We start from the raw sequence: 25,959 nt of genomic DNA on the forward strand, positions 1-25,959 counted from the left end.
CCCCAACCACTATAGCTCTCCCACTCTTTTTCCTGCCCTCCTGTGCAGCAGAGCCACCCACGGTGCCATAAACTTAGCTGCTGCTGCCCTCCCCTGATGAGTCATCCCCCTCAACAGTACCCAAAGCAGTGTATCTGTTTTGCAGGGGGATGGCCGCAGGGGACCCCTGCTCTACCTTCCTTGCTGTTGGTCACCCATTTACTATCTGGCTATAACCTGGAATGCAACTAAAATATTTAAATAAGCATTAACATGCAAGGTCAGGTCGATTGGGATAGGTGTACATAACGCCGAAGCAAGAATGGACACAGCAGCATTATAGAATCACAGAATGATACACCACAGAGGAAGGCCATTCGGTCCATCGTGCCTATGCCGACTCTTTGGTAGAACGATCCAACTAATCCCTCTAGCCTTTCTCTTGCCCCATAGATCTGTAAATTTCTCTTATCCTATTCTCTTTTGAAAGTTGTTATTGAATCTGCTTCCACCACCCTTACAGGCAGCGCACGCCAGTTCACAACAACGCGCTGTGCAAAAAATAATAATCTTCCTCGTGGCACCTCTGGTTGTTTTGCCATCACTTTTAAATCTGTGTCGCCTGGTTATTGACCCTTCTGCCACTGGAAACCGTTTCTCCTCACTTATTCAATCAAAGCTATTCCTGATTTTAAACACCTCTATCAAATCTCCTCCCCTGGTGCCAGGACTGCATCATCAACTCCAGAGTCTCCTATATTAATAATAACTTGCATTTATATAGCGCCTTTAACATAATAAAGCATCCCAAGGTGCTTCACAGGAGTGTTAGCATTTGACACCATGGGGAGATATTAGGGCAGCTGAGCAAAAGTTTGATCAAAGAGGTAGGTTTTAAGTTGCGCCTTAAAGAAGGAGAGAAAGGCAGAGTTTTAGAAATACTTATATTCGCATGGCATATATATGTGTGTTGTGCTTCTGTTGGTAAAATGGTAAGATGAAAAGCAGAGTGTGAGAGTGTCCCAAAGCAAGCGCTCTACTCAGAACTTCTACACGGCAAGTGAGCCCCAGGTGGGCAGAGGAAATGTTTCAAGGACACCCTCAAAGGCTCTTTGAGAAAATGCAACATCCCCACCGGCACCTGGGAGTCCCTGGCCAAAGACCGCTCTAAGTGGAGGAAGAGCATCCGGGAGGGCACTGAGCACCTCGAGTCTCGTCGCCAAGAGCATGCAGAAAGCAAGCGCAGGCAGCGGAAGGAGCGTGCGGCAAACCAGACTGCCCACCCATCCTTTCCTTCAACCACTGTCTGTCCCACCTGTGACAGAGACTGTAATTCCTGCATTGGACTGTACAGTCACCTAAAAACTCACTTTTAGAGTGGAAGCAAGTCTTCCTCGATTTCGAGGGACTGCCTATGATATAATTATTGTGAGTGCTTTACTTTGTTGGTTACTGAATGCTGGATGTTTTTTAAGTATATGCATGTGGAGTACATTTACATGTATAGTGTAAGGTGTTTCCTGCTAAAATTAGTGCATGTAGCAATAGTGGTGTCGGCATAGCTACATGTATGGCTAGTCAGCAATGTCTAACGGACAACCACTGCTCCAACACTGAGGGCCCAAGTTTCGGGCTGCGCCTAGAACGGTGCGCCTAAAAAAAACTTCCAGATTCTCCGGCTCCCTGCTGGTCCTCTTGAGCTGGCACAGCATGAGCAGTTGGGGGCGGAGCTAGGTCCCTGCGCTGAAAACAGTGCCGGGACCTCTGCACATGCGCACTACAGTGGGCGCGCATGTGCAATACCTCCAGGCACCCAAAACTATGTGGGAGGGGCCCTCCCCCCCCCCTCCGGACCAGACCCAACCCAACCTGACCTCCCCCCCCCCACCCCCGACACGAACCGATCTGCGCTCCCTCCCTCCCCCCGGACTACCTGAACCAACCCGACCTCTATCCTCACCCCCCCTCCCCGACCCGACCTGCGCTCCCGACCCCTACCCGCGCTCCCCCCGACCCGACCCACGCTCCAGACCCCGAACCCGACCCGACCCAACGCCACCTACCTGTAAATCTGGTGCTGGGGACGGGCCCTGCCCGAAGTCTTGGGCCCAGCCGGGCTGGCCCCATTCAGCCTCCCCCCCCTCCCCTTCTCCTTCCCCCTCCTTCTCCTTCCTCCACCCCTTCTCCTTTCTCCCCCCCTTCTCCTCCCCCCTTCCCCTTCTCCTCCTCCCCCCTTCTCCTCCTCCCCCCCTTCCCCTTCTCCTCCTCCCCCCTTCCTCTTCTCCTCCTCCCCCATTCCCCTTCTCTCCTCCCCTTCTCTCCCCCTTCCATCCCTCACCCTCTGCCTCCCTCCCTCCCCTCCTCCTGCCCCCCTCTCTCCCTCTACCCCCCTCCTCCCCCTCCCCTCACTGTCATAAACACAGACACTGACAGACAGAGAGTGAGAGACACACACAGACAGACAGACAGAGAAATAGAGACACTGACAGAGACACACTGGGTGAGGGGGGGGGGGGCATCCCAGCACGCTGTTGGAGGGCTCCCGGTGCTGCAGTCGGTCAGTAGAAAATGTTTTATTTATTGATTTTTTTAAAAATTATTTCTTACTAATTTTTTTTGATTGATTTATTGGTTGATTTATTGATGTTTTTATCATTTATTATTGATGATGGCTCTTTATTTGTAAAACTGAAGTGTTTAATGTTTGTAAACTTCCCTTTAAACCCACCCCCCATTCCCTACGCCTGATTTGTAACCTATGCCTGATTTTCTAAAGTGTAGACAAGGTTTTTTCGAGCGTACAAAAATCTTCACTTACTCCATTCTAAGTTAGTTTGGAGTAAGTTTTCACTGCCGAAACTTTGAAAACAGGCGCAAGTGGCCGGACACGCCCCCTTTTGAAAAAAAAATTCTGTTCCAAAGTGAAACTGTTCTAACTGACTAGAACTGGAGCAAACTAAATGCCGAGAATTTGAATTTCTAAGATACTCCATTCTACACCAGTTGCTCCAAAAAATCAGGAGCAACTGAGGCCGAAACTTGGGCCCAAACTGAGAGAGGGAAATTAAAATGTCATCTCACCAGCACTGACTGTAATGGCCTCCATAAACTGCTCCCGCCATGAGTGTGTACCAATCACCAGCGCCAGGTTTGTCTTCTTTATCAGCTTATCCACAGTACTCTGCCAATCAGAGAAAACAGAAAGCGTTTAGAAGTGCTATCACAGCCTACAATGAAAAGCATTCAGGATTGCAAAAGGTTTGAACAACATGGTGAAGAGCTCAAATTTCAGGAATCAGAACTATAAAAATACTGTCCCCCAAAGAGAAATAGAGCTGCAGTCACCAGAAAAAAATACACAAGTGGACAGTATAAATTCTTTCAAAAAGCAAGCAAGATATATTGCTGGAGAGAGAAAGAATAAAGTGAGAAAGAATAGGTTGGAGATCAATTTAAATAGTGGCTTGTTGGTCCTTTTCCTGTTTCTAACAATTCTTGTTTTTAACACCATTTATATTAGTTAACAAGTGTTTGATGATCACTATCTGCAGTGCCATCCTGAGACACATGTAAGTAAATGAAGAAACCACATTTACAGCATTGTTTTTAAATAATCAGCATCATAGGCCCCGATATGCCTCTCAAATGCACCTGGAGAACTTACTTCCCAGGTACATGGAAGACAAAAAGGGGAGCAGTACAACATTGGGCAAGCGTTGGATTAGCATGAGCGTCTAATGTCATCTGCATCGTTTTCCTCCTGGGAATGCCAGGTGGGTGCTCCTTAGGAGGGGCCTAACCCTTCAAACCCTTGCACCTGCAACACCTCAGATCACAGGATCTAAGTGGGGCAGGCAGCAAGGCCAAGGAGCCCTAAAAAAAACAAGTGGCTGCTCTCCCAACACAGCAGGTAGGTCTCCAATACCAAGGATCCAATGGGGCCCCGTAGGGCCACTTGTCTTTTTATGTTAGTTGAGGGATTAATATTGGCCAGGACACTGGAGTGAACATCCCTACTCTTCGAATAACATCTCTTGCAAAAGGCGGCATGACAGTGCAGTACTCCCTGAGATGTTCCACCTGCATGTTTTCCACTAAGTATAGATTTATTGTGGAATAAAGTGGCCTGTCATCCTGTAAGAGAAGTGCACACCATGTAGGGTGTGATCGATAAGGATAGTTTAGCACAGTACATCTCGTCACAGAGTTTACCACATAGGGTAAAGAGGGAATGGTTTCTACACTTCTCTGCTTTGTCTTCTGAAGGTCACTTCTAAAGAGTGGGCTCGCAAAGTTAAAATCTCCCTCTCTAACTTTCATGGAGGTAGAAAATATTGAGTGGATTCTAGTAAGGACAACTGATCTCTGTATCAGATTGCCTCCAGCAGCTACTGTGCACACACTAGTATAATCCAGATTGACCCTGTGCACTATCAAACATACAAGTCAACTGTGGCTCAGTTGGTAGCACTCCTGCCTCTGAGTCAGAAGTTTGTGGGTTCAAGTCCCATTCCAGAGACTTGAGCACAAAAATCTAGGCTGACACACTATTGAGTGCTGCACCGTCAGAGGTGCTGTCTTTTGGAGGAGATGTTAAACTGAGCCCTGTTTGTAATGTCCTTGCTCAATGGCACAAAACCCACACGAGGCACATTCTATGGACAAGGTCACTCTATGACCTGAACCTTTATTCACAGGACCAAGAAGTGATGACCCTGCGTGGGACCTCCCTTTAAATACCTGGATGACCAGGTAAGGAGTGTCTCCCGCAAGTTCACCCCCTGTGGTTAACTTGTGCATTGCTTAAGTATATACAGTATTGCAGTGGTGTTACATAGAGGTTACATACATGGCATTACCTCCCCCCCAAAGTCTTATTGGGATCATAGGTTAAGTCTTTTAGGTGGTCTACGCTCCCTCATGGAGCGCCGCAGTTGGAGCTCTGGTTGTTGAGCCTTGGCATGAGTGTCTGTCACCTGTGGTGATTCCGGCCTATCCGGGCTGACCGCAGGGACTGTGCATGCTGCTGAATGTTCTTGTTGCTCGTTCACTGGCGGTGGTCATGATCTTCCTCGGGTTCCTCAGTGTCCATGCTGAACCTTTTTTTTTACTTGGTCCAGATGCTTGCGGCATATCTGCCATTGTTAAGTTTAACCACGATGACCCTGTTCCCCTCTTTGTCTATTACAGTACCCTCAAGCCATTTGGGCCCCACGGAGTGATTGAGGACAAATACGGGGTCACTTATTTCTATACATCTCCCCCCTTGAATTTCGGTCATGGTACTCGTTTTGGGACTGGTGCTTGCCCTCAACTATGTCGGTCAGGACTGGGTGAATGAGGGACAACCGAGTTTTGAGTGTTCATTTCATAAGTGGCTCAGCGGGCGAGACCCCCGTGAGCGAGTGCGGTCGGGATCTATAGGCCAGCAGGAGACGCGATAGGCGACATTGTAGGGAGAGTCCTTGAATCCTGAGCATGCCTTGTTTAATGATTTGGACCGCACGTTTTGCCTGGCCACTGGGGGCCGGCTTGATCGGTGCTGTCCTGACATGGTTGATGCCATTGCCCGACATGAACTCCCGGAATTCGTAGCTCGTGAAACATGGGCCATTATCGCTAACAAGGATGTTCGACAAGCCGTGGGTTGCAAAGACCGCACGTCGACTCCACAGTGGTGGATGTCGTGCACGAATTCAAAATGATGCACTCGATCCATTTCGAGTACGCATCTACCACAATGAGAAACATTTTTCCCATGAACGGGCCCGCGTAGGCTACATGAATACGTGACCATGGCCTGGTGGGCCAGGGCCACCATCTGAGCGGGGCCTCCCTGGGGGCATTACCAGCTGGGCACACATCGTGCACCTGCGAACATAGTGTTCCAGGTCTGAATCAATTCCCGGCCACCAAACGTGACCGGGCAATGGCCTTCATCAACACGATGCCTGGATGCTCGCTATGCAGTTCCCTGATGAATGCCTCCCTGTCCCTCTGGGGCATGACTACCCAGGTGCCCCATAGTAGGCAGTCAGCTTGGATGGAGAGCTCATCCATCCACGTGTGAAACGGTCTGACCTCCTCAGGGCATGCTCCGTGTGTGGGCGCCCAATCCCCAGTCAGGATACATTTCTTAATCAGAGATAGGAGGGGATCTCTGTTTGTCCAGATTTTGATCTGGCGGGCTGTGATGGGGGAGCCTGTGCTGCCAAAGGCATCAACGGCCATGACCATCTTCGCGCTTTGTTCCGCTGCCCCCTCGGTGGTGGCCAGTAGAAGCCTGCTGAGTGCATCAGCGCAATTTTCGGTGCCGTGCCGGATAGGGTAGTCATAAGCAGCCAGCATGAGAGCCCATCGCTGTATGCGAGCTGACGTGTTGGCATTGACAGCCTTGCTGTCTGACAACAGGGATGTTAACGGCTTGTGGTCCGTTTCTAATTCGAACCTCCTGCCAAAAAAGTACTGATGCATTTTTTTTACACCATGGACACATGCGAGTGCCTCCTTCTCAACCATCCCATATCCCCGTTCTGCTTGATAGAGCGACCTGGAAGCATAAGGCACAGGTTGTAGTTGGCCCTCAGCATTACTCTGCTGCAACACGCATCCAACCCCATAGGACATGCATCACATGTCAGAACCAATTTCTTACAGGGGTCATACAGGGTCAATAACTTATTTGAACAAAGTAGGTTCCGCGCCCGATTGAAAGCCCATTCTTGACAGTCCCCCCAAAACCAATCACAACCCTTATGCAGGAGCACGTGAAGCGGCTCCAACAACGTGCCTAAGTTCGGCAGAAAGTTCCCGAAATAGTTCAAGAGTCCCAGAAATGAACGCAACTCCGATGTGTTGCCGGGCCTGGGCACTCATCGAATCGTCTCTGTTTTGGATTCGGTTGGCCGAATCCCATCTGCAGCAACCCTCCTGCTCAGTAACTCAACCTCAGGAGCCAAAAACACACATTTAGACTTCTTGAGTCGCAGGCCTACCCGGTCCAGTCGGCGTAGCACCTCCTCCAGGTTGTGGAGGTGTTCCTCAGTGTCACGACCCGTGATGAGGATGTCGTCCTGAAATACGATTGTTCCAGGAATGGATTTGAGCAGGCTTTCCATGTTTCTTTGAAAAATCGCGGCTGCTGATCGGATGCCAAACGGGCACCTGTGGTAAACGAACAGTCCCTTGTGCGTAGTGATGGTGGTCAGTAGTTTAGATTTGTCGGCCAGTTCTTGGGTCATGTAGGCTGAAGCGAGATCCAACTTGGTAAACAGCTTGCTGCCTGCCAGTGTGGCGAAAAGATCCTCTGCTCTTGGGAGCGGGTATTGGTCTTGTAGGGACACCTGATTGATAGTGGCCTTGTAGTCGCCACAGATCCTGACAGAACCATCCGCTTTTAGGACAGGAACGATGGGGCTCACCCAGTTGCTGAATTCAACGGGCAAGATGATGCCCTCTCTCAGCAAACTCTCAATTTTCTCACCGCTCTGGCTTTGTGGTGCACTGGTCTGGTGTCCGGGGTAATGCATATCACTACTTTGGTACCTTTGAATGTCCCAACGCCAGGTTGGAATAGTGACTCAAATTGTTGTAGGACTTGTGAGCACGAACTTCGCTCCACAGATGACATTGCGTGCACATCCGCTCATTTCCAATTCATCTCAGCTAACCAGTGCGGGACCATTGCCCTGGACAATCCAGAGCGGCAGCCGGTTCACTGATCCATTATGTGACTGCCAACATTGCACTTTCTTTGGTATACATCCGTAGTTGTGTCTCAATGCGTTCTAGTTTGGGTCTACTGGCTTTGAGTGGCCATAGCTTTTCGAATTGTTGAACGCTCTTGAGTGACTGGCTGGCCCCCGTGTCCAGCTCCATGCGTACAGGGATGCCGTTTAATAAAATCTTCATCATCATTGGTGGCGTTTTGGAATATGAGCTGTGAATGTTTGCCACATAAACCCTCTAAACTTCAGCATCCATTGATTTGCCCCAAGAGTCATCCTGCCTCACAGACCCCTCTTCTGGTCCATCCGCCTCGTAAATTAGCCTGGTTACAGGCTTCCTGCACATTCGAGCTAAATGGCCACTGAGGTTGCAATTTCTGCAGACAAGTTTTGAAACCTGCAAGTCCTGCCAGAGTGTTTGCCCCCACACCTCCAGCATGAGCTGAGATTCCCATTATTGTGAACAAAGGAGCTATGACCCGACATTCCTCGCTGATTGTCCCTTTGACTGCTCTTGAGTGCCCTGTTAGTGGGTGTCAATGGCCCCATCCCGGACCGCATTGTCCACTGTGATGGCGTAAATGTCCGTTCAGCCTGCCATTGTCTCTGTTGAAAACCTACTCTGGGGTCTTTTGCTGCCAGGGTGTGTCGAACTGCCCTTGCCTGCCTGCGGGGCTCTGAGTTGCGTTTATGATATTGACTCCCTGATCCCCCGCCGCGTTGGAGGCAGAATTGCGCACATATATTATTTTGGTTTCCTCCTCCCACGCCATGAAAGTCTGAGCCATCAACGCCGCCGCTTCCAAAGTCAAGTCCTTGGTCTCAATTAACTTTTGGAAAATCCCCGCATGACCGATGCCCTCAATAAAGAAGTCCCTTAACATCTCCCCCCTGCAGGCGTCTGTGAACTTACAGAGGCTGGCCAAATGCTGGAGGTCCGCAACGACCCACGAGAATGGCCACCGGTAGCACAGAGGAACGGTACTGTGTTGGTGAGGACTGGGATGATTTCATTGAGAGGCTCCAGCGAAAGAATAGCTGGGAGATGCAGCGGCCGACAAGCGAAGGGCCCATCTGCTGACCAGTTGCGGACCTAAGACTTACACGCTCATGAAGGACCTACTAGCAGCCGAAAAGCCGGCGGACCTCCAGCATTTGGCCAGCCTCTGTAAGTTCACAGACGCCTGCAGGGGGGAGATGTTAAGGGACTTCTTTATTGAGGGCATCGGTCATGCGGGGATTTTCCAAAAGTATGCTCTGTCCTTCACGACATCGTTGGGTATAGAATCTGTGTCGGGCCATGTATATGCTGCTCGCCGGTTTGAAGTACTCACCGATTCGTTTGCTGAGCTCTTCAAAGGTTTTGTCCGCCGGCTTTTCGGCTGCTAGTAGGTCCTTCATGAGCGTGTAAGTCTTAGGTCCGCAACTGGTCAGCAGATGGGCCCTTCGCTTGTCGGCCGCTGCATCTCCCAGCTATTCCTTCGCTGGAGCCTCTCAATGAAATCATCCCAGTGCTCACTAACACAGTACCGTTCCTCTGTGTTACCGGTGGCCATTCTCGTGGGTCGTTGATTCCCATATCTCATCGCCAATGTAATGTCCTTGCTCAATGGCACAAAACCCACACGAGGGCACATGCTATGGACAAGGTCACTCTATGACCTGAACCTTTATTCACAGGACCAAGAAGTGATGACCCTGTGTGGGACCTCCCTTTAAATATCTGGATGACCAGGTAAAGAGTGTCTCCCATAAGTTCACCCCCTGTGGTCAAGGTGTGCATTGCTTAAGTATATACAGTATTGCAATGGTTTCCAAAGAGGTTACATACATGACACTGTCTGCTCTCTCAGGTGGACATAAAAGATGCCATGGGATTGAAGAAGAGCAGGGGAGTTATCACTGGTGTCCTCGCTAATATTTATCCCTCAAGCAACATCACTAAAGCAAATTATCTCTTTGTGAGAGCTTCCTGTGCACAAATTAGCTGCCACGTTTCCTAACTTACAGCAGTGACTATACTTCAAAAGTATTTCATTCGCTGTAAAATGCTTTGGGAAGTCCTGAGGTCGTGAAAGGCACTATAGAAATGCAAGTCTTTTTCTTTTTCTTTCTGTTGGTCCTTGTGGTGGTTCAGGTCTTAATGAACTGTAGGACAGTAATGCCCCCGTCCCCCAACATATACGCCTTAGTAAAATGTAATTTTCTGAATGATTGTTGAGCTAGTATCCACAACAGTTTGTACAATTCACAGCCACATTAACACAGTTTCTAACATTTATAGCAGTTGCATGTGAAGAATCATTAAAGGATCGTTAGTGTGTTGTAACTAGCTGCCAGCTGTTAATTAAGATAAAATAAACTGCTTTTTCAGGAATTGCACATATTAATACATGCATTCCTATGATTTCATTAATTACAATGTAAAGTGAGTTCTCACATTTTCCAAAAAGAATAAGGAATGTCATCCCCTTTGTGGCTGTGATTAATGTGATTTTGTTCCTCCGCGATTGTTAGAAAAAGCATTTGGTGTTCAACAGGTTAACTGGATCCGGTACACGAATTTCTCTGTAAAATTATCCCACTGAGACAGAGAGCGCTATTAGCGAGTGTGATAGTGTTCAAGTGTCAGGTGCTGGCAGTCAGGCTTGTTTCTCATTACTGTCACTTAGCCCGTGGAAAAGAAAACACTCGGCTAGAATATGCTGAAAAAAATAATGGCATGTGAATAACACTCGCAGTTATTAAAATGTGCAAATCGACCAGCAACTTGGGACCACACTATGAATTGCGAACCGCCACAAGTTGCTGAATGATTTTCACATTAATAATGGCTAGCTTTGTGTTAACCGCATCTTGCTCTTAACCTTTGATGAAGTTGATGCATTTCACATTAATTGGCCATTAAACTCAAAGCAAAAATTTAAGTCTAGTAATTAAAAGTATAATTATCCTTTTAACAATGTGATAATTGTTAATGACTGTCAATCAACCTCTCTGGCCCAAAAAATTAACAATTAAAAGTCTGGAGTCTCATTCCTTCAGTTAGTGAATTGTTGGTGGAGATTTTAAAAATTATTTTAAAATGTTTTTCCTTAATTTTCCTTTCGGTCTCTTTTTTCCTCTCGCTCTTAATTCAGTCTTTCTTTCCCTCATTTTATTTCTCTTTCTGCTCCTGAATTGACATTGAATTCACCCACTCTAATTCACCCTCCTTTTCAGTCCTTCCTCAATCCTTTACTTCTCAATCTTTAAATCTCATTGAGGTTAAGGAGATACACTATTGGTCCCGTCGTTCTCCAAGGTCCCTTCGTCCTCGCTGCACCATGATCAGCTCGTAATTCCAGGGAAAACAGTTTTTGAGCTGAATGGTGCAAGAATAAGTCTAACTAACTGGGTATACCATGAGATAGAATCATAGACTAGCACAGCACAGAAGAAGGCCATTCGGCCCATCGACCTGTGCTGGCTTTTTCGAAGATCCAGTTAGTCCCACTCCCTCGCTCTTTCACCATATCCCAGATATCCCTGCAATTTTTTCTCCTTTACGTATTTATCCAATTCCCTTTTGAAGGCTACTATTGAATTTGTTTCCACCATCCTATCAGGCAGTGCATTCCAAATCCAACCACTTGTGTAAAGAAAAAAAGTTTTTTCTTTTGTCGCCTCTGGTTCTTTTGCCTTAAATCTGTCCCCTCTGCTTATCGACCCTTATGTCCTTCTCCAGAAATTTTCCACCTAAAGCAAACTTTGATAAGAAACCACAAATAATTTACTTCCTGCACTTGAAGGGAGTAAATTCAAATTAAATCTGAAGAAACAGTACTTGCAAGCGAGTAGTAAATCTGTAAAAGAGGCTCCTTTCAGATACTTCTTCCCTAAGATGGAAGCAGTCAGTCTTGATTCAATCACATGCAAATTAAATTGATTTCTTTCAGATAACAATATTTTGGGATAAGCATATGAGTAATTGGAGACGTGACATGGTAAGTGTAGCACAGTTGGGAGGAGCAGGAGACTCATTGTTCCCAAAGTTCTCCACCACTGGGGGTTTTCCTTGCATCCCGTTGTAGACTAATTGATAGAGATTGATTCCCATAATTAATCAACAACTCCACTGTCGTTGTTTCATGTGACTACCAGGATGGTAGAAGGTGAACTAGAATACATCTGCTAGCTGACTTACATTGGCTTCCGGTCCGGCAACGCCTCGATTATATATTTTTAAAAATTCTCATCCTTGCTTTCAAATCCCTCCATGGCCTCGTCCCTCCTTATTTCTGTAACCTCCTCTAGCCTTACAACTCTGAGATCTCTGCGCTCCTCCTATTCTGGCCTTTTGCGCATCCCTGATTTTCTTTGCTCCATTGTTGGCGGCCGTGCCTTCAGCGGCCTTGGTCCTAAGCTCTGAAATTCCCTCTCTAAACCTTTTTGCCTCTCTACCTTTCTCTCCTCCTTTTACTACGTTAAAGGTGCTAAACAAAAGCAGGTTGTTGTTTTTGTTGTAGATGGACCAAGGTCTTTCTTCACCTAGCAGGTTCCTATGTTCCTAAGCATATTTTGCTGCATTGGAAATGGGAACAGACATTAGGAACAGAATGTGTAGAACCTGACGCATCACACAGAGACTGTGTCATTTGTACAGCAGTCATGCAGTTTGCACAGGGGAGATATAAGAGGCATTGGATTCAGTTTATTAAAATCAACACCATTCATTACATAATTAATATTCAGATGGAAGCTAGATATGCATCACTAGTGGTTCAAATCTAAATTGATTTTATCGCAACACATTTGTAGGTTATAAATTAGAACTACATGTAAATGAACTTTAATGTTTTCAAACAGTAATTAATCATGTTCTCTCTCCCAGTCTGTTACCAGTTCTTTGTTCCTTCAGCTCTGTTTGAAGTGTGTAGCATATGGATTTTGATCACAAATCCTAATATTTAACTTTATCATAAATGTTTCCTTAATATTGAACAAACTCACCAAAATTATTGCTTTCCCAGAAATGGTTGGCTTTCTTTTGGGGAAGAATATGTAAAATAAGGCCTCAGAATAGCCTTAAAATGACCCCTCCCCCGGGGTTGTAAGTTAAATGACTTAGATGATTGTACAGAAAGTCATACATCCAAATTTGCCGATGACACAAAGATAGTATTGTAGGCAGTGTAGATGAAAGCAGAAAATTACAAAGGGATATTGATAGATTAAATGAATGGGCAAAACTGTGCCAAATGGATTTCAATGTAGGCAAGTGTGAGGCCATCCACTTTGGACTAAAAAGGATAGAACAGGGTACTTTCTAAATAGCGAAAAGCTAAAAACAGTGGAGGTCAAAAGAGATTTGGGGATCCAGGTACAGACATCTTTAAAATGTCATGAACAGGTCCAGAAAATAATCAGAAAAGTTTGATAGAGTGCTGGCTTTAGACTAGAATACATGGGTGCAGAAGTTATGCTGCAGCCAAACAAAACCCTCATTGGAAAATCCTGCACCTATTTTCTATGTTTCTATGTAAACTATTTCTACTGGTTGGGGTTCCTAGGACTAGGGGGCATAGTCTAAAAATTAAAGCCAGACCTTTCAGGAGTGAAATTAGAAACATAGAAAATAGGTGCAGGAGTAGGCCATTCGGCCCTTCGAGCCTGCACCACCATTCAATAAGATCATGGCTGACCATTCACCTCAGTACCCCTTTCCTGCTTTTTCTCCATACCCTTTGATCCCTTTAGCCGTAAGGGCCATATCTAACTCCCTCTTCAATATATCCAATGAACTGGCATCAACAACTCTCTGCGGTAGAGAATTACACAGGTTAACAACTCTCTGAGTGAAGAAGTTTCTCCTCATCTCAGTCCTAACTGGCTTACCCCTTATCCTTAGACTGTGTCCCCTGGTTCTGGACTTCCTCAACATCGGGAACATTCTTCCTGCATCTAACCTGTCCAGTCCCGTCAGAATTTTATATGTTTCTATGAGATCCCCTCTCATCCTTCTAAACTCCAGTGAATACAGGCCCAGTCGATCCAGTCTCTCCTCATATGTCAGTCCTGGGAATCAGTCTGGTGAACCTTCGCTATACTCCCTCAATAGCAAGAACATCCTTCCTCAGATTAGGAGATCAAAACTGAACACAATATTCCAGGTGAGGCCTCACCAAGGCCCTGCAGTAAGACCTCCCTGCTCCTATACTCAAATCCCCTAGCTATGAAGGCTAATATACCATTTGCTTTCTTCACCGCCTACTGTACCTGCATGCCAACTTTCAATGACTGATGTACCATGACACCCAGATCTCGTTGCACCTCCCCTTTTCCTAATCTGCTGCCATTCAGATAATAGTCTGCCTTCGTGTTTTTGCCACCAACATTATACTGCATCTGCCATGCATTTGCCCACTCATCTAACCTGTCCAAGTCACCCTGCAGCCTCTTAGCATCCTCCTCATAGCTCACACCGCCACCCAGCTTAGTGTCATCTGCAAACTTGGAGCTATTACACTCAATTCCTTCATCTAAATCATTGATGTATATTGTAAATAGCTGGGGTCCCAGCACTGAGCCCTGCGGCACCCCACTAGTCACTGCCTGTCATTCTGAACAGGACCTGTTAATCCCGACTCCTTGCTTCCTGTCTGCCAACCAGTTCTCTATCCGCGTCAGTACATTACACCCCCCCCCCCCCCCCCAATCTTGTGTGGGACCTTGTCAAAAGCCTTTTGAAAGTCCAAATACACTACATCCACTGGTTCTCCCTTGTCCACCCTCAAAAAATTCTCGAAGATTTGTCAAGCATGGTTTCCCTTTCATGAATCCATGCTGACTTGGACCGATCCTGTCACTGCTTTCCAAATGGTCTGCTATTTCATCTTTAATAATTGATTCCAATATTTTTCCACTACTAATGTCAGGCTAACCGGTCTATAATTACCCGTTTTCTTTCTCCCTCCTTTTTTAAAAAGTGGTGTTACATTAGCTACTGTCCAGTCCATAGGAACTGAACCAGAGTCGATAGACTGTTGGATAATGACCACCAATGAATCCACTATATCTAGGGCCACTTCCTTAAGTACTCTGGGATGCAGACTATCAGACCCCGGGGACTTATCGGCCTTCAATCCCATCAATTTCCCTTACACAATTTCCTGCCTAATAAGGATTTCCTTCAGTTCCTCCTTCTCACTAGACCCTCGGTCCCCTCATATTTGCTGAAGGTTATTTGTGTCGTCCTTCGTGAAGACCGAACCAAAGTATTTGTTCAACTGGTCTGCCATTTCTTTGTTTCCCATTATAAATTTACCTGAATCTGACTACAAGGGACCTACATTTGTCTTCACTAATCTTTTTCTCTTCACATATTTATAGAAGCTTTTGCAGTCAGTTTTTATGTTCCCAGCAAGCTTCCTCTCATACTCTATTTTCCCCCTCCCAATTAAACACTTTGTCCTCTGCTGGATTCTAAATTTCTCCCAGTCCTCAGGTTTGCTGCCAATTTATATGCCTCTTCCTTGGATTTAACATTATCCTTAATTTCCCTTGTTTGCCACGGTTGAGCCGCCTTCCCCATTTTATTTTTACTGTAGACAGGGATGTGCAATTGTTGAAGTTCATCCATGTGATCTTTAAAATGTTTGCCATTGCCTATCTACCGTTAACCCTTTAAGTATCATTCGCCAGTCTATTCTAGCCAATTCATGTCTCATACCATCGAAGTTACCTTTCCTCAAGTTCAGGACCCTAGTCTCTGAATTAACTGTGTCACTCTCCATCTTAATAAAGAATTCTACCATATTATGGTCACTCTTCCCCAAGGGGCCTCGCACAACAAGATTGCTAATTAGTCCTTTCTCATTACACATCACCCAGTCTAGGATGGCCAGCCCTCTAGTTGGTTCCTCAACATATTGGTCTAGAAAACCATCCCTAACACACTCCAGGAAAATCCTCCACCGTATTGCTACCAGTTTGGTTAGCCCAATCTATATGTAGGTTAAAGTCGCCCATGATAACTGCTCTACCTTTATTGCACGCATCCCTAATCTCTTGTTTGATGCTGTCCTCAACCTCATTACTACTGTTTGGTGGTCTGTACACAACTCCCACTAGCGTTTTCTGCCCTTTGGTATTTCGCAGTTCCACCCATACAGATTCCACATCATCCAAGCTAATGTCCTTCCTTACTATTTCATTAATTTCCTCTTTAACCAGCAACGCTACACCACCTCCTTTTCCTTTCTGTCTATCCTTCCTGAATGTTGAATACCCCTGGATGTTGAGTTCCCAGCCTTGGTCACCCTGGAGCCATGTCTCCGTGATGCCAATTATATCATATTCATTAATTGCTGCCTGCGCAGTTAATTCGTCTACCTTATTATGAATACTCCTCACATTGAGGCACAGAGCCTTCAGGCTTGTCTTTTTAATACCCTTTGCCCCTTTAAGGTTTTGCTGTAATGTGGCCCTTTTTGCTTTTTGCCTTGGATTTCTCTGCCCTCCCACTTTTACTTTTCTTCTTTCTATCTTTTGCTTCTGTCCCCATTCTACTTCCATCTGTCTCCCTGCATAAATTCCCATCCCCCTGCCATATTAGTTTAACCCCTCCCCAACAGCACTAGCAAACACTCCCCCTAGGACATTGGTTCCGGTCCTGCCCAGGAAACACTTCTACACACAAAGGATGTTTGAAATTTGGTACTCTCTTCTGCGAACAGAAATTGATGCTAGATTAATTGATAATTTTAAATCTGAGATTGATAGATTTGTTAATCAAAGGTATTAAGGGATATGGGCCAAAGGTGGGTATATGGAGTTAGGTCACAGATCAGCCATGATTTCATTGAATGGTGGACCAGGCTCAAGGAGCTGAATGGCCTCCTCTGTTCCTATGTTCCTTGAAAGTAAGACCAAGAATGGAAGTCAGGTGGAATGTTTTCACCCATGAAATGTGAATTGTGCAATCATCATCATAGGCAGTCCCTCGGAATTGAGGAAGACTTGTTTACACTCTAAAAGTGAGTTCTCAGGTCAGTCCAATGCGGGAATTACAGTCTCTGTAACAGGTGGGACAGACAGTGGTTGAAGGAAAGGTTGGGTGGGGAGTCTGGTTTGCCGCACGCTCCTTCCAGTGACCGCTTGATTTCTGCATGCTCTCAGCGCCGAGACTCGAGGTGCTCAACCCCCTCCCGGATGCTCTTCCTCCATTTTGGGCCAGTGATTCCCAAGCACTTTATCAAGGAGGCTTTGAAGGTGCACTTGAAAAGTTTCCTCTGCCCACCTGGGGCTCGCTTGCTGTGTAGGAGTTCTGAGTAGAGCGCTTGCTTAGAGAGTCTCGTGTCGGGCATGCAGACGATGTGGCACACCCAACAGAGCTGGGAGTGTGGTCAGTTCTTTAATGTTGGCCTGAGCAAGAACACGAATGTTGCAAGATCTTGCAGTAGCAGCGCTTGTGGTACTTCTCCAGCGCTTTGGGGTGTCTACTGTATATAGTCCACATTTCTAAGCCATATAGGAGGGCGGGTATTACTACTGCCCTGTAGACCATAAGGTTGGTCCCAGATTTGAGGTCCTGGTCTTTAAACACTCTCTTCATTAGGCGACCGAAGGCTGCGCTGGCACACTGGAGGCGGTGTTGGACCTTGTCATCGATGTCTGCCCTTGCTGATAGTAGGCTCCCGAGTTGTCCAAGGCCGCGCCGTGGATTTTTATGACCGGGGGGAAGGGGGGGGGGCAGTGGTGTGTGGCAGTGTCAGGTTGGTGAAGGACCTTTGTCTTGCGGATCTTTAGTGTGAGGCCCATGTTTTCGTACGCCTCGGTGAAGCTATTGATGATGGCTTGGCATTTGGCCTCTGAATGTGCGCAGACGCAAGTGACGTCCGTATACTGTAATTCGATGACAGAGGATGGGACGACCTTGAATCTAGCCTGGAGGCGACGAAGGTTGAATAGGTTCCCATTGGTTCTATAGTTTAGACTTGTGCAATAAGTTACCTGGAAAGACCATTGTAGCAAACAATTCAAACGTTTGAAATGCAATTAGATGTATTTTTGAAGAGAGGATTGAAGGCTATGGTGAAAACACAGACTGGTAGGTACTTCTCCAGCGCTTTGGGGTGTCTACTGTATATAGTCCACATTTCTAAGCCATATAGGAGGGCGGGTATTACTACTGCCCTGTAGACCATAAGGTTGGTCCCAGATTTGAGGTCCTGGTCTTTAAACACTCTCTTCATTAGGTGACCGAAGGCTGCGCTGGCACACTGGAGGCGGTGTTGGACCTTGTCATCGATGTCTGCCCTTGCTGATAGTAGGCTCCCGAGTTGTCCAAGGCCGCGCCGTGGATTTTTATGACCGGGGGGGTGGGGGTGGTGGCAGTGGTGTTCATCAAATTTGGAAACTGGCATAATGGCCTTTTCTTGCTTCAAACATTACCAACCTCTCCATTGGAGGCAACAATTCCATTGAAGGCAATGAACGATGATTGGGTATTGCTCAGAGTGGGAGCCAAGGCCAAGCACTAAAACATAATTGTAGAAGAGTTCCTCTGGATGCTATTTGGTGCCATAATGATTGAGTAGGTAGCACTATTGTGGTGGATCACACCAAATGTTAAAATGGTTAAGGAAGTCTACATGAGATGAAGAAGCATAAATTATACTTTGCCTGCTGTTTATGAGCCTACCTTAAATTCGTATGACTCTTCAATGATGACCTCCAGTTTGGAATGTTCGCCCAGGATGGGCTTCCCCATTTCTGCAATGCGCCGGGCTTCCTCTTCCTCTGCAGTCAGTTTGTTATTGCATTCATCTGCACACCAGGAAATGGATAGTTAGACATTTCACCTGATATTCTTGAGACCCCTTAGCATGAAAGGTCCCTTTGCTGTGAACCCATCCAAGTAACCACACTACGATATATATTAAAACTCTACTTGGAGCAAGAGACAAGGCATTCCCAAAGCTTTCTCCAGGGTCGCTAAGAGATAAATTGGTCCAGGAAACTAGTCACCAAAGGTCTTTTACATTTGTATGGGTAGAATGCTGGACAGGGAGTGGGGATGTGGATCCAATATTAGACCAAGGAATTGGATGGCAAATATTTTTCTTTTTGTTTTAATCTATTTCAGCTTCTACTATTGCCCCCCTGAACTCAATCAAAATGCCAGAAAGCACTTGAACCGTAATATTCTCTACACCACTTGTGATTGCCTTTCTGTGATCATCTGATAGACAACATGCTTCTGTAAGGTTAGATTTACCAATCAGATTTATAAGACTTACAACAATTAGTTGTCAAAGAATAAACTGTTTTGTTGAGTTATGGATATAGTTTGTTTTAGTATGCCTTGCGGAACAGATTATTCATAGATTGATGGTCGATAAAATTCTACACAAACGAAAATTATCCGAGGTTAATGAGATAAATAATTCAATATTAGTTGTCACCTTGAAAAAAAAAGCTCTTGACTAATGATTGCCAGTTCCCTAAAGCCATTTAACCTGTATCTCCATGTGGAAATTAATCACCAATCGCATTATCTCATTAGGAATTCAGTTTACACATGTCGCCATGTGCTGTTGATTTATTTTTAAAGGAGCATTTGTTGAATTAAATTGAGTTAGTACAAAACATCAGATTATCCTGATAAAATCTTGAAGCTTGGAGCTTGACTCATGCTGGAGTACTGCACCACTGGTCCTAACACGTGTTGAAATATAGGGCCCAAGTTTCCACAAGAAAAAAAATGGGCGCCCCTCCGAGCTGGGCGCCCGTTTTTCGCGCCTAAAACGGCGCCTAAAAAAATCCTCGGTAGTCTCCACCAACTTACAGGTCCTGTGGCACTCGGCGCAGCCGGCACGAGCTGTGGGGGGGCGGAGCCAGGTCCCTGCGCTGAAAACAGTGCCGGGACCTCTGCACATGCGCGCTACAGTCGGCACGCAAGTGCAGTAGTTCCAGGCGCAGAATTGTGTGGGAGGGGCCCGAAGCACGCAGCCCCTAGCCCTGGCCCAATGGCCTCACTGGGGCTGCGTGAATGAGGCTCCTCCCATGGCCAGCTCCTGCTCCCCGCCCGACCAGACCCGACACTCGCTCCCCCCCCCCGACCAGACCAGACCAGACCCGACCCGACCCGACACCCGCGCCCCCACCCCGACCGAGACCCGAGACCCGAGACCCGCTCCCCCCCCCGCCCCGACCTGACACCCGCTCTCCCGCCCCCCCCCGCCCCGACCCGACACCCGAGACCCGCTCCCCCCCCGCCCCGACAGAGACCCGAGACCCGCTCTCCCCCCCCCCCCCGCCCTGACCCGAGGCCCGCTCCCCGCCCCCCCCGACCCGACACCCACTCCCTCCCCCCGACCCGACACCCGCTCCCCCAACCCCCCCTCCCCTCCCCTCCCTCTCTCTCTCTCTCTCTCTCCCTCTCTCCCCTCTCTCCCTCCCTCCCCTCTCTCCCTCCCCTCTCTCTCTCTCTCCCTCCCTCCCCTCTCTCTCTCTCCCTCTCTCGCTCAGCGGCACGAACAGCTGCAGAATTCTCCCTGGCTGAAGCACTTTCACACAGGTAGGAAGATGGTTTATTTAATCTTTTCTTTGCTTATAAATGTTTATTCAGGTTGGATTTATTTGTATAATATTTGTAGAAGTATAAATAAGGATTTATTGTCAAATTTAATGAGTTCCCTTCCCCCCCACCTCGTTCTGGGCGCCTAATTTGTAACCTGCGCCTGATTTTTTAATGTGTAGAACAGGTTTTTTCAGTTCTACAAAAATCTTCACTGGCGCCATTCTACTTTAGTTTGGAGTACATTTTCACTGTGGAAACTTTCAAATCAGGCGTCAGTGGCCGGACACGCCCCCTTTTGAAGAAAAAATTCTGTTCTAAACTAGAACTGTTCTACCTGACTAGAACTGCAGAAAAAAAAATGTGGAGAATTGCGATTTCTAAAATAGTCCGTTCTCCACCAGTTGCTCCTAAAATTCAGGCGCGAATCATGTGGAAACTTGGGCCCATTGTACCACAGTTGCTGACTCATACTGGTGTATCACACCATGACAGCTACTTCACAGCGTACTGTACATCAAATACTGACTCATTCTGGATATTGTACAACAAATACTGACTGAATTCAAATATCTCCTGTAGGCATATAAATAATATACGGGTAATATGAGGTGTGGGGCCGATTAGGAACCAAAAAGGAGATCTACGCATGGAGGCAGAGGGCATGGCTGAGGTAATACATGAGTACTTTGTAGCTGTCTTTACCAAGGAATAAAATGCTGCCAAAGTCGTAGTGAAAGAGGAGGTAGTGGTGATACTGGATGGGATAAAAATTGATAAAGAGGAGGTATTAAAAGGCTGGCTGTACTAAAAGTAAGAACATAAGAAATAGGAGCAGGAGTAGGCCACCTGGCCCCTCGAGCCTGCTCCGCCATTTAATAAGATCTGATCATGGACTCAGCTCCACTTCCTTGCCCTCTCCCCATCACCCTTTATTCCCTTATCGCTCAAAAATCTCTATGCCTTAAATATATTCAATGACCCAGCCTCCACAGCTCTCTGGGGCAGAGAATTCCATAGATTTACAACCCTCTGAGAGAAGAAATTCCTCCTCATCTCAGTTTTAAATGGGAGGCCCTAGTTTTAATTTCCCCTATAAGTGGAAATATCCTCTCTGCATCCACCTTGTCGAGCCCCCTCATTATGTTTCGATAAGATCATCTCTCATTCTTCTGAACTCCAATGTGTATAAGCCCAACTTACTCAATCTATCTTCTTAAGTCAACCCCCTCATCTCCGGAATCAACATAGTGAACCTTCTCTAAAAGCAGATAAGTCACCAGGACCAATGGGATGTATCCTAGGATGCTGAGGGAAGTTAAGGTAGAAATTGCGGAAGAATCTTCCAATCCTCCTTGGACACGCGGCTGGTGCCAGAGGACTGGAAAATTGCAAAAAAGGATGTAAGGATAAACCCAGCAACTACAGTTTAACCTCGGTAGTAGGGGAGCTTTTCGAAACAATAATCAGTGACAAAATTAACACTCACTTGGACAAGTGTAGATTAATTAAAGAAAGGCAGCATGGATTTGTTAAAAGAAAATCGTGTTGAATTAACTTGATTGAGTTTTTTGATGAGGTAACAGAGAGGGTTGATGAGGGCATTGCAATTGACGTGATGTACATGATCTTCCGAAAGGCGTTTGATAAAGTGCCACATAATAGGCTTGCCAGCAAAGTTGAAACCCATGGAATAAAAGAGACTGTAGCAGTCTGGATTCAAAATTGGCTAAGTGACAGGAAACAGAGTAGCGGTAAATGGTTGTTTTTCGGACTGGAGGAAGGTATACATACAGTGGTGTTCCTCATGGGTCAGACCTAGGACCACTGCTTTTCTTGATATATATATTAATGACTTGGATTTGGTGTACAGGCCACAATTTCAAAATGTGCAGACAACACAAAATTTGGACGTATAGTGAAATGTGAGGAGATGGTGATAGACTTTGAGAAGACATAAGCTGCTGAAATGGGCGGACAAGTGGCAGATGAAATTTAACGCAGGAAAGTGCGAAGTGATACATTTTGGTAGGAAGAACGAGGAGAGGCAATATAAACTAAAGGGTACAATTCTAAAGGAGGTGCTTGATCAGAGAGACCTGGGGGTATATGTGCACAAATCGTTGAAGGTGGCAGGACAGGTTGAGAAAGTGGTTAAAAAAGCATATGGGATCCTGGGCTTCATAAATAGAGGCATAGAGGATAGAAGCAAGGAAGTTTTGATACAGCTTTATATAACACTGGGTCGGCCACAACTGGAGTATTGTGTCCAATTCTGGGCACCACACTTTAGGAAGGATGTGAAGGCTTTGGAGAGGGTGCACAAAAAATTGACGAGAATGATTCCAGGGATGAGAAACTTCAGTTAGGTGGATAGACTGGAGAAGCTGGGGTTGTTCTCCTTAGAGCAGACATGGTTGAGAGGAGATTTGATAGAGTTGTTCAAAATCATGATGGGTCTAGACAGAGTATATAGAGAGAAACTGATCCCATTGGTGGAAGGGTCAAGAACCAGTGGACACAGATTTAAGGTGATTGGCAAAACAACCAAAGGCGACACGAGGAACAACTTTTTTACACAGCGAGTGGTTAGGATCTGGAATGCGCTGCCTGACAGGGTGGTGGAGGCAGACTCAATCGTGGCTTTTAAAAGGGAATTGGATAAGTACCTGAAGGAAAAACATTTGCAGAGCTATGGGGAAAGGGCGGTGGAGTGGGACTGGCTGAGGTGCTCTTGCAGAGAGCCGGCACGGGCCCAACAGACCGAATGGCCTCCTGTGCTGTAACCATTCTATGATTCTGGATATTGTACCACAAATACTGACTCATTCTGGTATTGTACCGCAAATACGACATAGGATTACCTAGGATATACGGCACAGAAACAGGCCATTCGGCCCAACCAGTCCATGCCACCGTTTATGCTCCACTCGAGCCTCCTCCCGTCTTTTCTCATCTAAATCTATCAGCATAACCCTCTATTCCCGTCTCCTTCATGTTTGCCTAGCTTTCCATTAAATGCATCTATACTGTTTGCTTCAACATGCGACATGGATGCCATCTGTTGCGCTTTGCACGCTGGGGAATGCTGAAAGTTTAAAGCCTGCTAATATCTTTCCGGTGCTAACGTTCTAAAGGTTATACATTCGGGTGCTTTATTGAAAAGCATGGCAGTAACATGAGTGGTGTTACAGAAGATGGCACTTGCAGCCTGAAAAGACCCCGAGGTATAGAAGTTCAGGGCTATAGTGGTTTTCAAACAGATGGAGAGAACAGCAGGGGAATGTGTTACTGCAACATTTCCTTAATGAACAATGGCCTCCATGAGCGGACCTCTTCTGATGTGCGTTAAAAGTGGTGGCTCTAGTGGAAGATACTTCCTAATTGTCTCCTCATTTTCTCCAGCTGTCTTACTTGCTTTTCATCCTGCTCCTGTTCTGCCTCCATCATGACGACATATACGGGAATGTCCATAGGGAAACCCGACAGTAACTGCTCAATAAAACAAGGGAGAAAGGAAAAGATTTTTCTGCTGAAAGATAGCTTGCAAATTGCTTTCTTTAGCAGCACAGCACAAAAAAATCAAATCAATCCAGTCAAAGCTGAGATAGCGGGACAGTCAGAGCCTGTGAAATCGCACTTTCAGCTGTGTCAAGTCTGCTTTATACAGAAATGATTCAAGTCAGATGCAATACTGGCGAAAGTGATTTCTGATAGATGGCACTATGCCCTCACTCGCCCATCTATCACTTTGGGGGCAGACACTTCCACTCGCTCACAGTTTCACCGGTTAAGAAGCGGCAGAGCTCTGGCATTTCTTGGTTCTCCCCAGATTTCCTACACCTGCCAGAAAGCTATCATGTGTGTCGGCCGTGGCTCAGTGGGTAGCACACACGCCTCTGAATCAGAAGGTTGTGGGTTCCAGTCCCACTCCAGGGACTTGAGCACATACATCTATGCTGATACTCCCGGTGCGGTGCTGTCTTTTGGAGGCCCTGTCTGCCCTCTCAGGTGGGTGTAAAAGATCCCGTGGCACTATTTCAAAGAAGAGCAGGCGAGTTTATCCCTGGTGTCCTGGCCAATATTTATCACTCAATCAACATAACAAAAACACAGATTATTTGGTCATTATCACATTGCTGTTTGTGGAAACTTGCTGTATGCAAAATGGCTGCCGCGTTCCCCACATTACAACAGTAACATAGAAAATAGGTGCAGGAGTAGGCCATTCGGCCCTTCGAGCTTGCACCACCATTCAATAAGATCATGGCTGATCATTCCCTCAGTACTGCTTTCTCTCCATACCCCTTGATCCCTTTAGCCGTAGGGGCCATATCTAACTCCCTCTTGAATATATCCAATGAACTGGCATCAACAACTCTTTGCGCTAGGGAATTCCACAGGTTAACAACTCTCTGAGTGAAGAAGTTTCTCCTCATCTTAGTCCTAAATGGCTTATCCCTTATCCTAAGACTTTGTCCCCTGGTACTGGACTTCCCCATCATCGGGAACATTCTTCCCGCATCTAACCTGCCCAGTCCCGTCAGAATTTTATAAGTTTCTATGAGATCCCCTCTCATCCTTCTAAACTCCAGTGTATGAAGGCCCAGTTGATCCAGTCACTCCTCATATGTCAGTCCCGCCATCCCGTGAATCAGTCTGGTGAACCTTCGCTGCACTCCCTCAATAACAAGAACGTCCTTCCTCAGATTGGGAGACCAAAACTGAACATAATATTTGCAGGTGAGGCCTCACCAAGGCCCTGTACAACTGCAGTAAGACTTCCCTGCTCCTATACTCAAATCCCCTAGCTGTGAAGGCCATTATACCATTTGCTTTCTTCACCCCCTGCTGTACCTGCATGCCAACTTTCAATGACACCCAGGTCTCGTTGCACCTCCCCCTTTCCTAATCTGCCTCCATTCAGATAATATTCTGCCTTTGTGTTTTTTCTCCCAAAGTGGATAACCTCACATTTATCCACATTATACTGCATCTACCATGCATTTGCCCATTCACCTAACCTGTCCAAGTCATCCTGCAGCCTTTTAGCATCCTCCTCACAGCTCACACCGCCACCCACTTTAGTGACATCTGCAAACTTGGAGATATTACACTCAATTCCTTCATCTAAATCATTAATGTATATTGTAAAGAGCTGGGGTCCCAGCACTGAGTCCTGCGGCACCCCACTAGTCACTGCCTGCCATTCTGAAAAGGACCCGTTTATCCCGACTCTCTGCTTCCTGTCTACTAACCAGTTCTCTATCCACATCAGTACATTACACCCCCCCCCCCCCAATACCTTGTGCTTTAATTTTGCACACTGATCTGTTTTGTGGGACCTTGTCAAAAGCCTTTTGAAAGTCCAAATACAACACATCCACTGGTTCTCCCTTGTCTACTCTACTAGTTACATCCTCAAAAAATTCCAGAAGATTTGTCAAGCATGATTTCCCTTTCATAAATTCATGCTGACTTGGACCGATCCTGTCACTGCTTTCCAAATGCGCTATTTCATCTTTAATAATTGATTCCAACATTTTCCCCACTACTGATGTCAGGCTAACCAGTCTATAATTACCCGTTTTCTCTCTCCCTCCTTTTTTAAACAGTGGTGTTTACATTAGCTACCCTCCAGTCAATAGGAACTGACCCAGAGTCGATAGACTGTTAGAAAATGATCACCAA

The 25,959-nt window shown here is 46.4% G+C and overlaps 1 protein-coding gene and 1 long non-coding RNA gene across 7 annotated transcripts in view; one reads left to right on the top strand and one right to left on the bottom strand.

Moving 5' to 3' along the window:
- Window positions 1-18,937, top strand: part of LOC139239231 (uncharacterized) — an 87,303-nt gene extending 68,366 nt beyond the window's left edge. The window contains exon 3 of the long non-coding RNA XR_011588621.1: window positions 18,835-18,937. This is a non-coding gene — a long non-coding RNA (uncharacterized lncRNA). The remainder of the gene's footprint in view (window positions 1-18,834) is intronic.
- The window catches only part of LOC139239229 (sodium/calcium exchanger 3-like), a 519,976-nt gene that overhangs the window by 22,359 nt on the left and 471,658 nt on the right, over window positions 1-25,959 (bottom strand). For all 6 annotated transcript variants that reach the window (XR_011588619.1, XM_070867916.1, XM_070867913.1 and 3 more), the window contains 2 exons: window positions 18,391-18,515; window positions 3,061-3,160 (listed from right to left, as the gene is read on the bottom strand). Coding sequence is in view for 5 of the 6 variants with exons in the window: in XM_070867916.1 (XP_070724017.1) it covers window positions 3,061-3,160; window positions 18,391-18,515 (225 nt within the window). In the remaining variant the exon portion in view is untranslated. The remainder of the gene's footprint in view (window positions 1-3,060; window positions 3,161-18,390; window positions 18,516-25,959) is intronic.

This window comes from Pristiophorus japonicus, chromosome 26 (assembly GCF_044704955.1).
Source record: "Pristiophorus japonicus isolate sPriJap1 chromosome 26, sPriJap1.hap1, whole genome shotgun sequence".
NCBI lineage: Eukaryota > Metazoa > Chordata > Chondrichthyes > Pristiophoridae > Pristiophorus > Pristiophorus japonicus.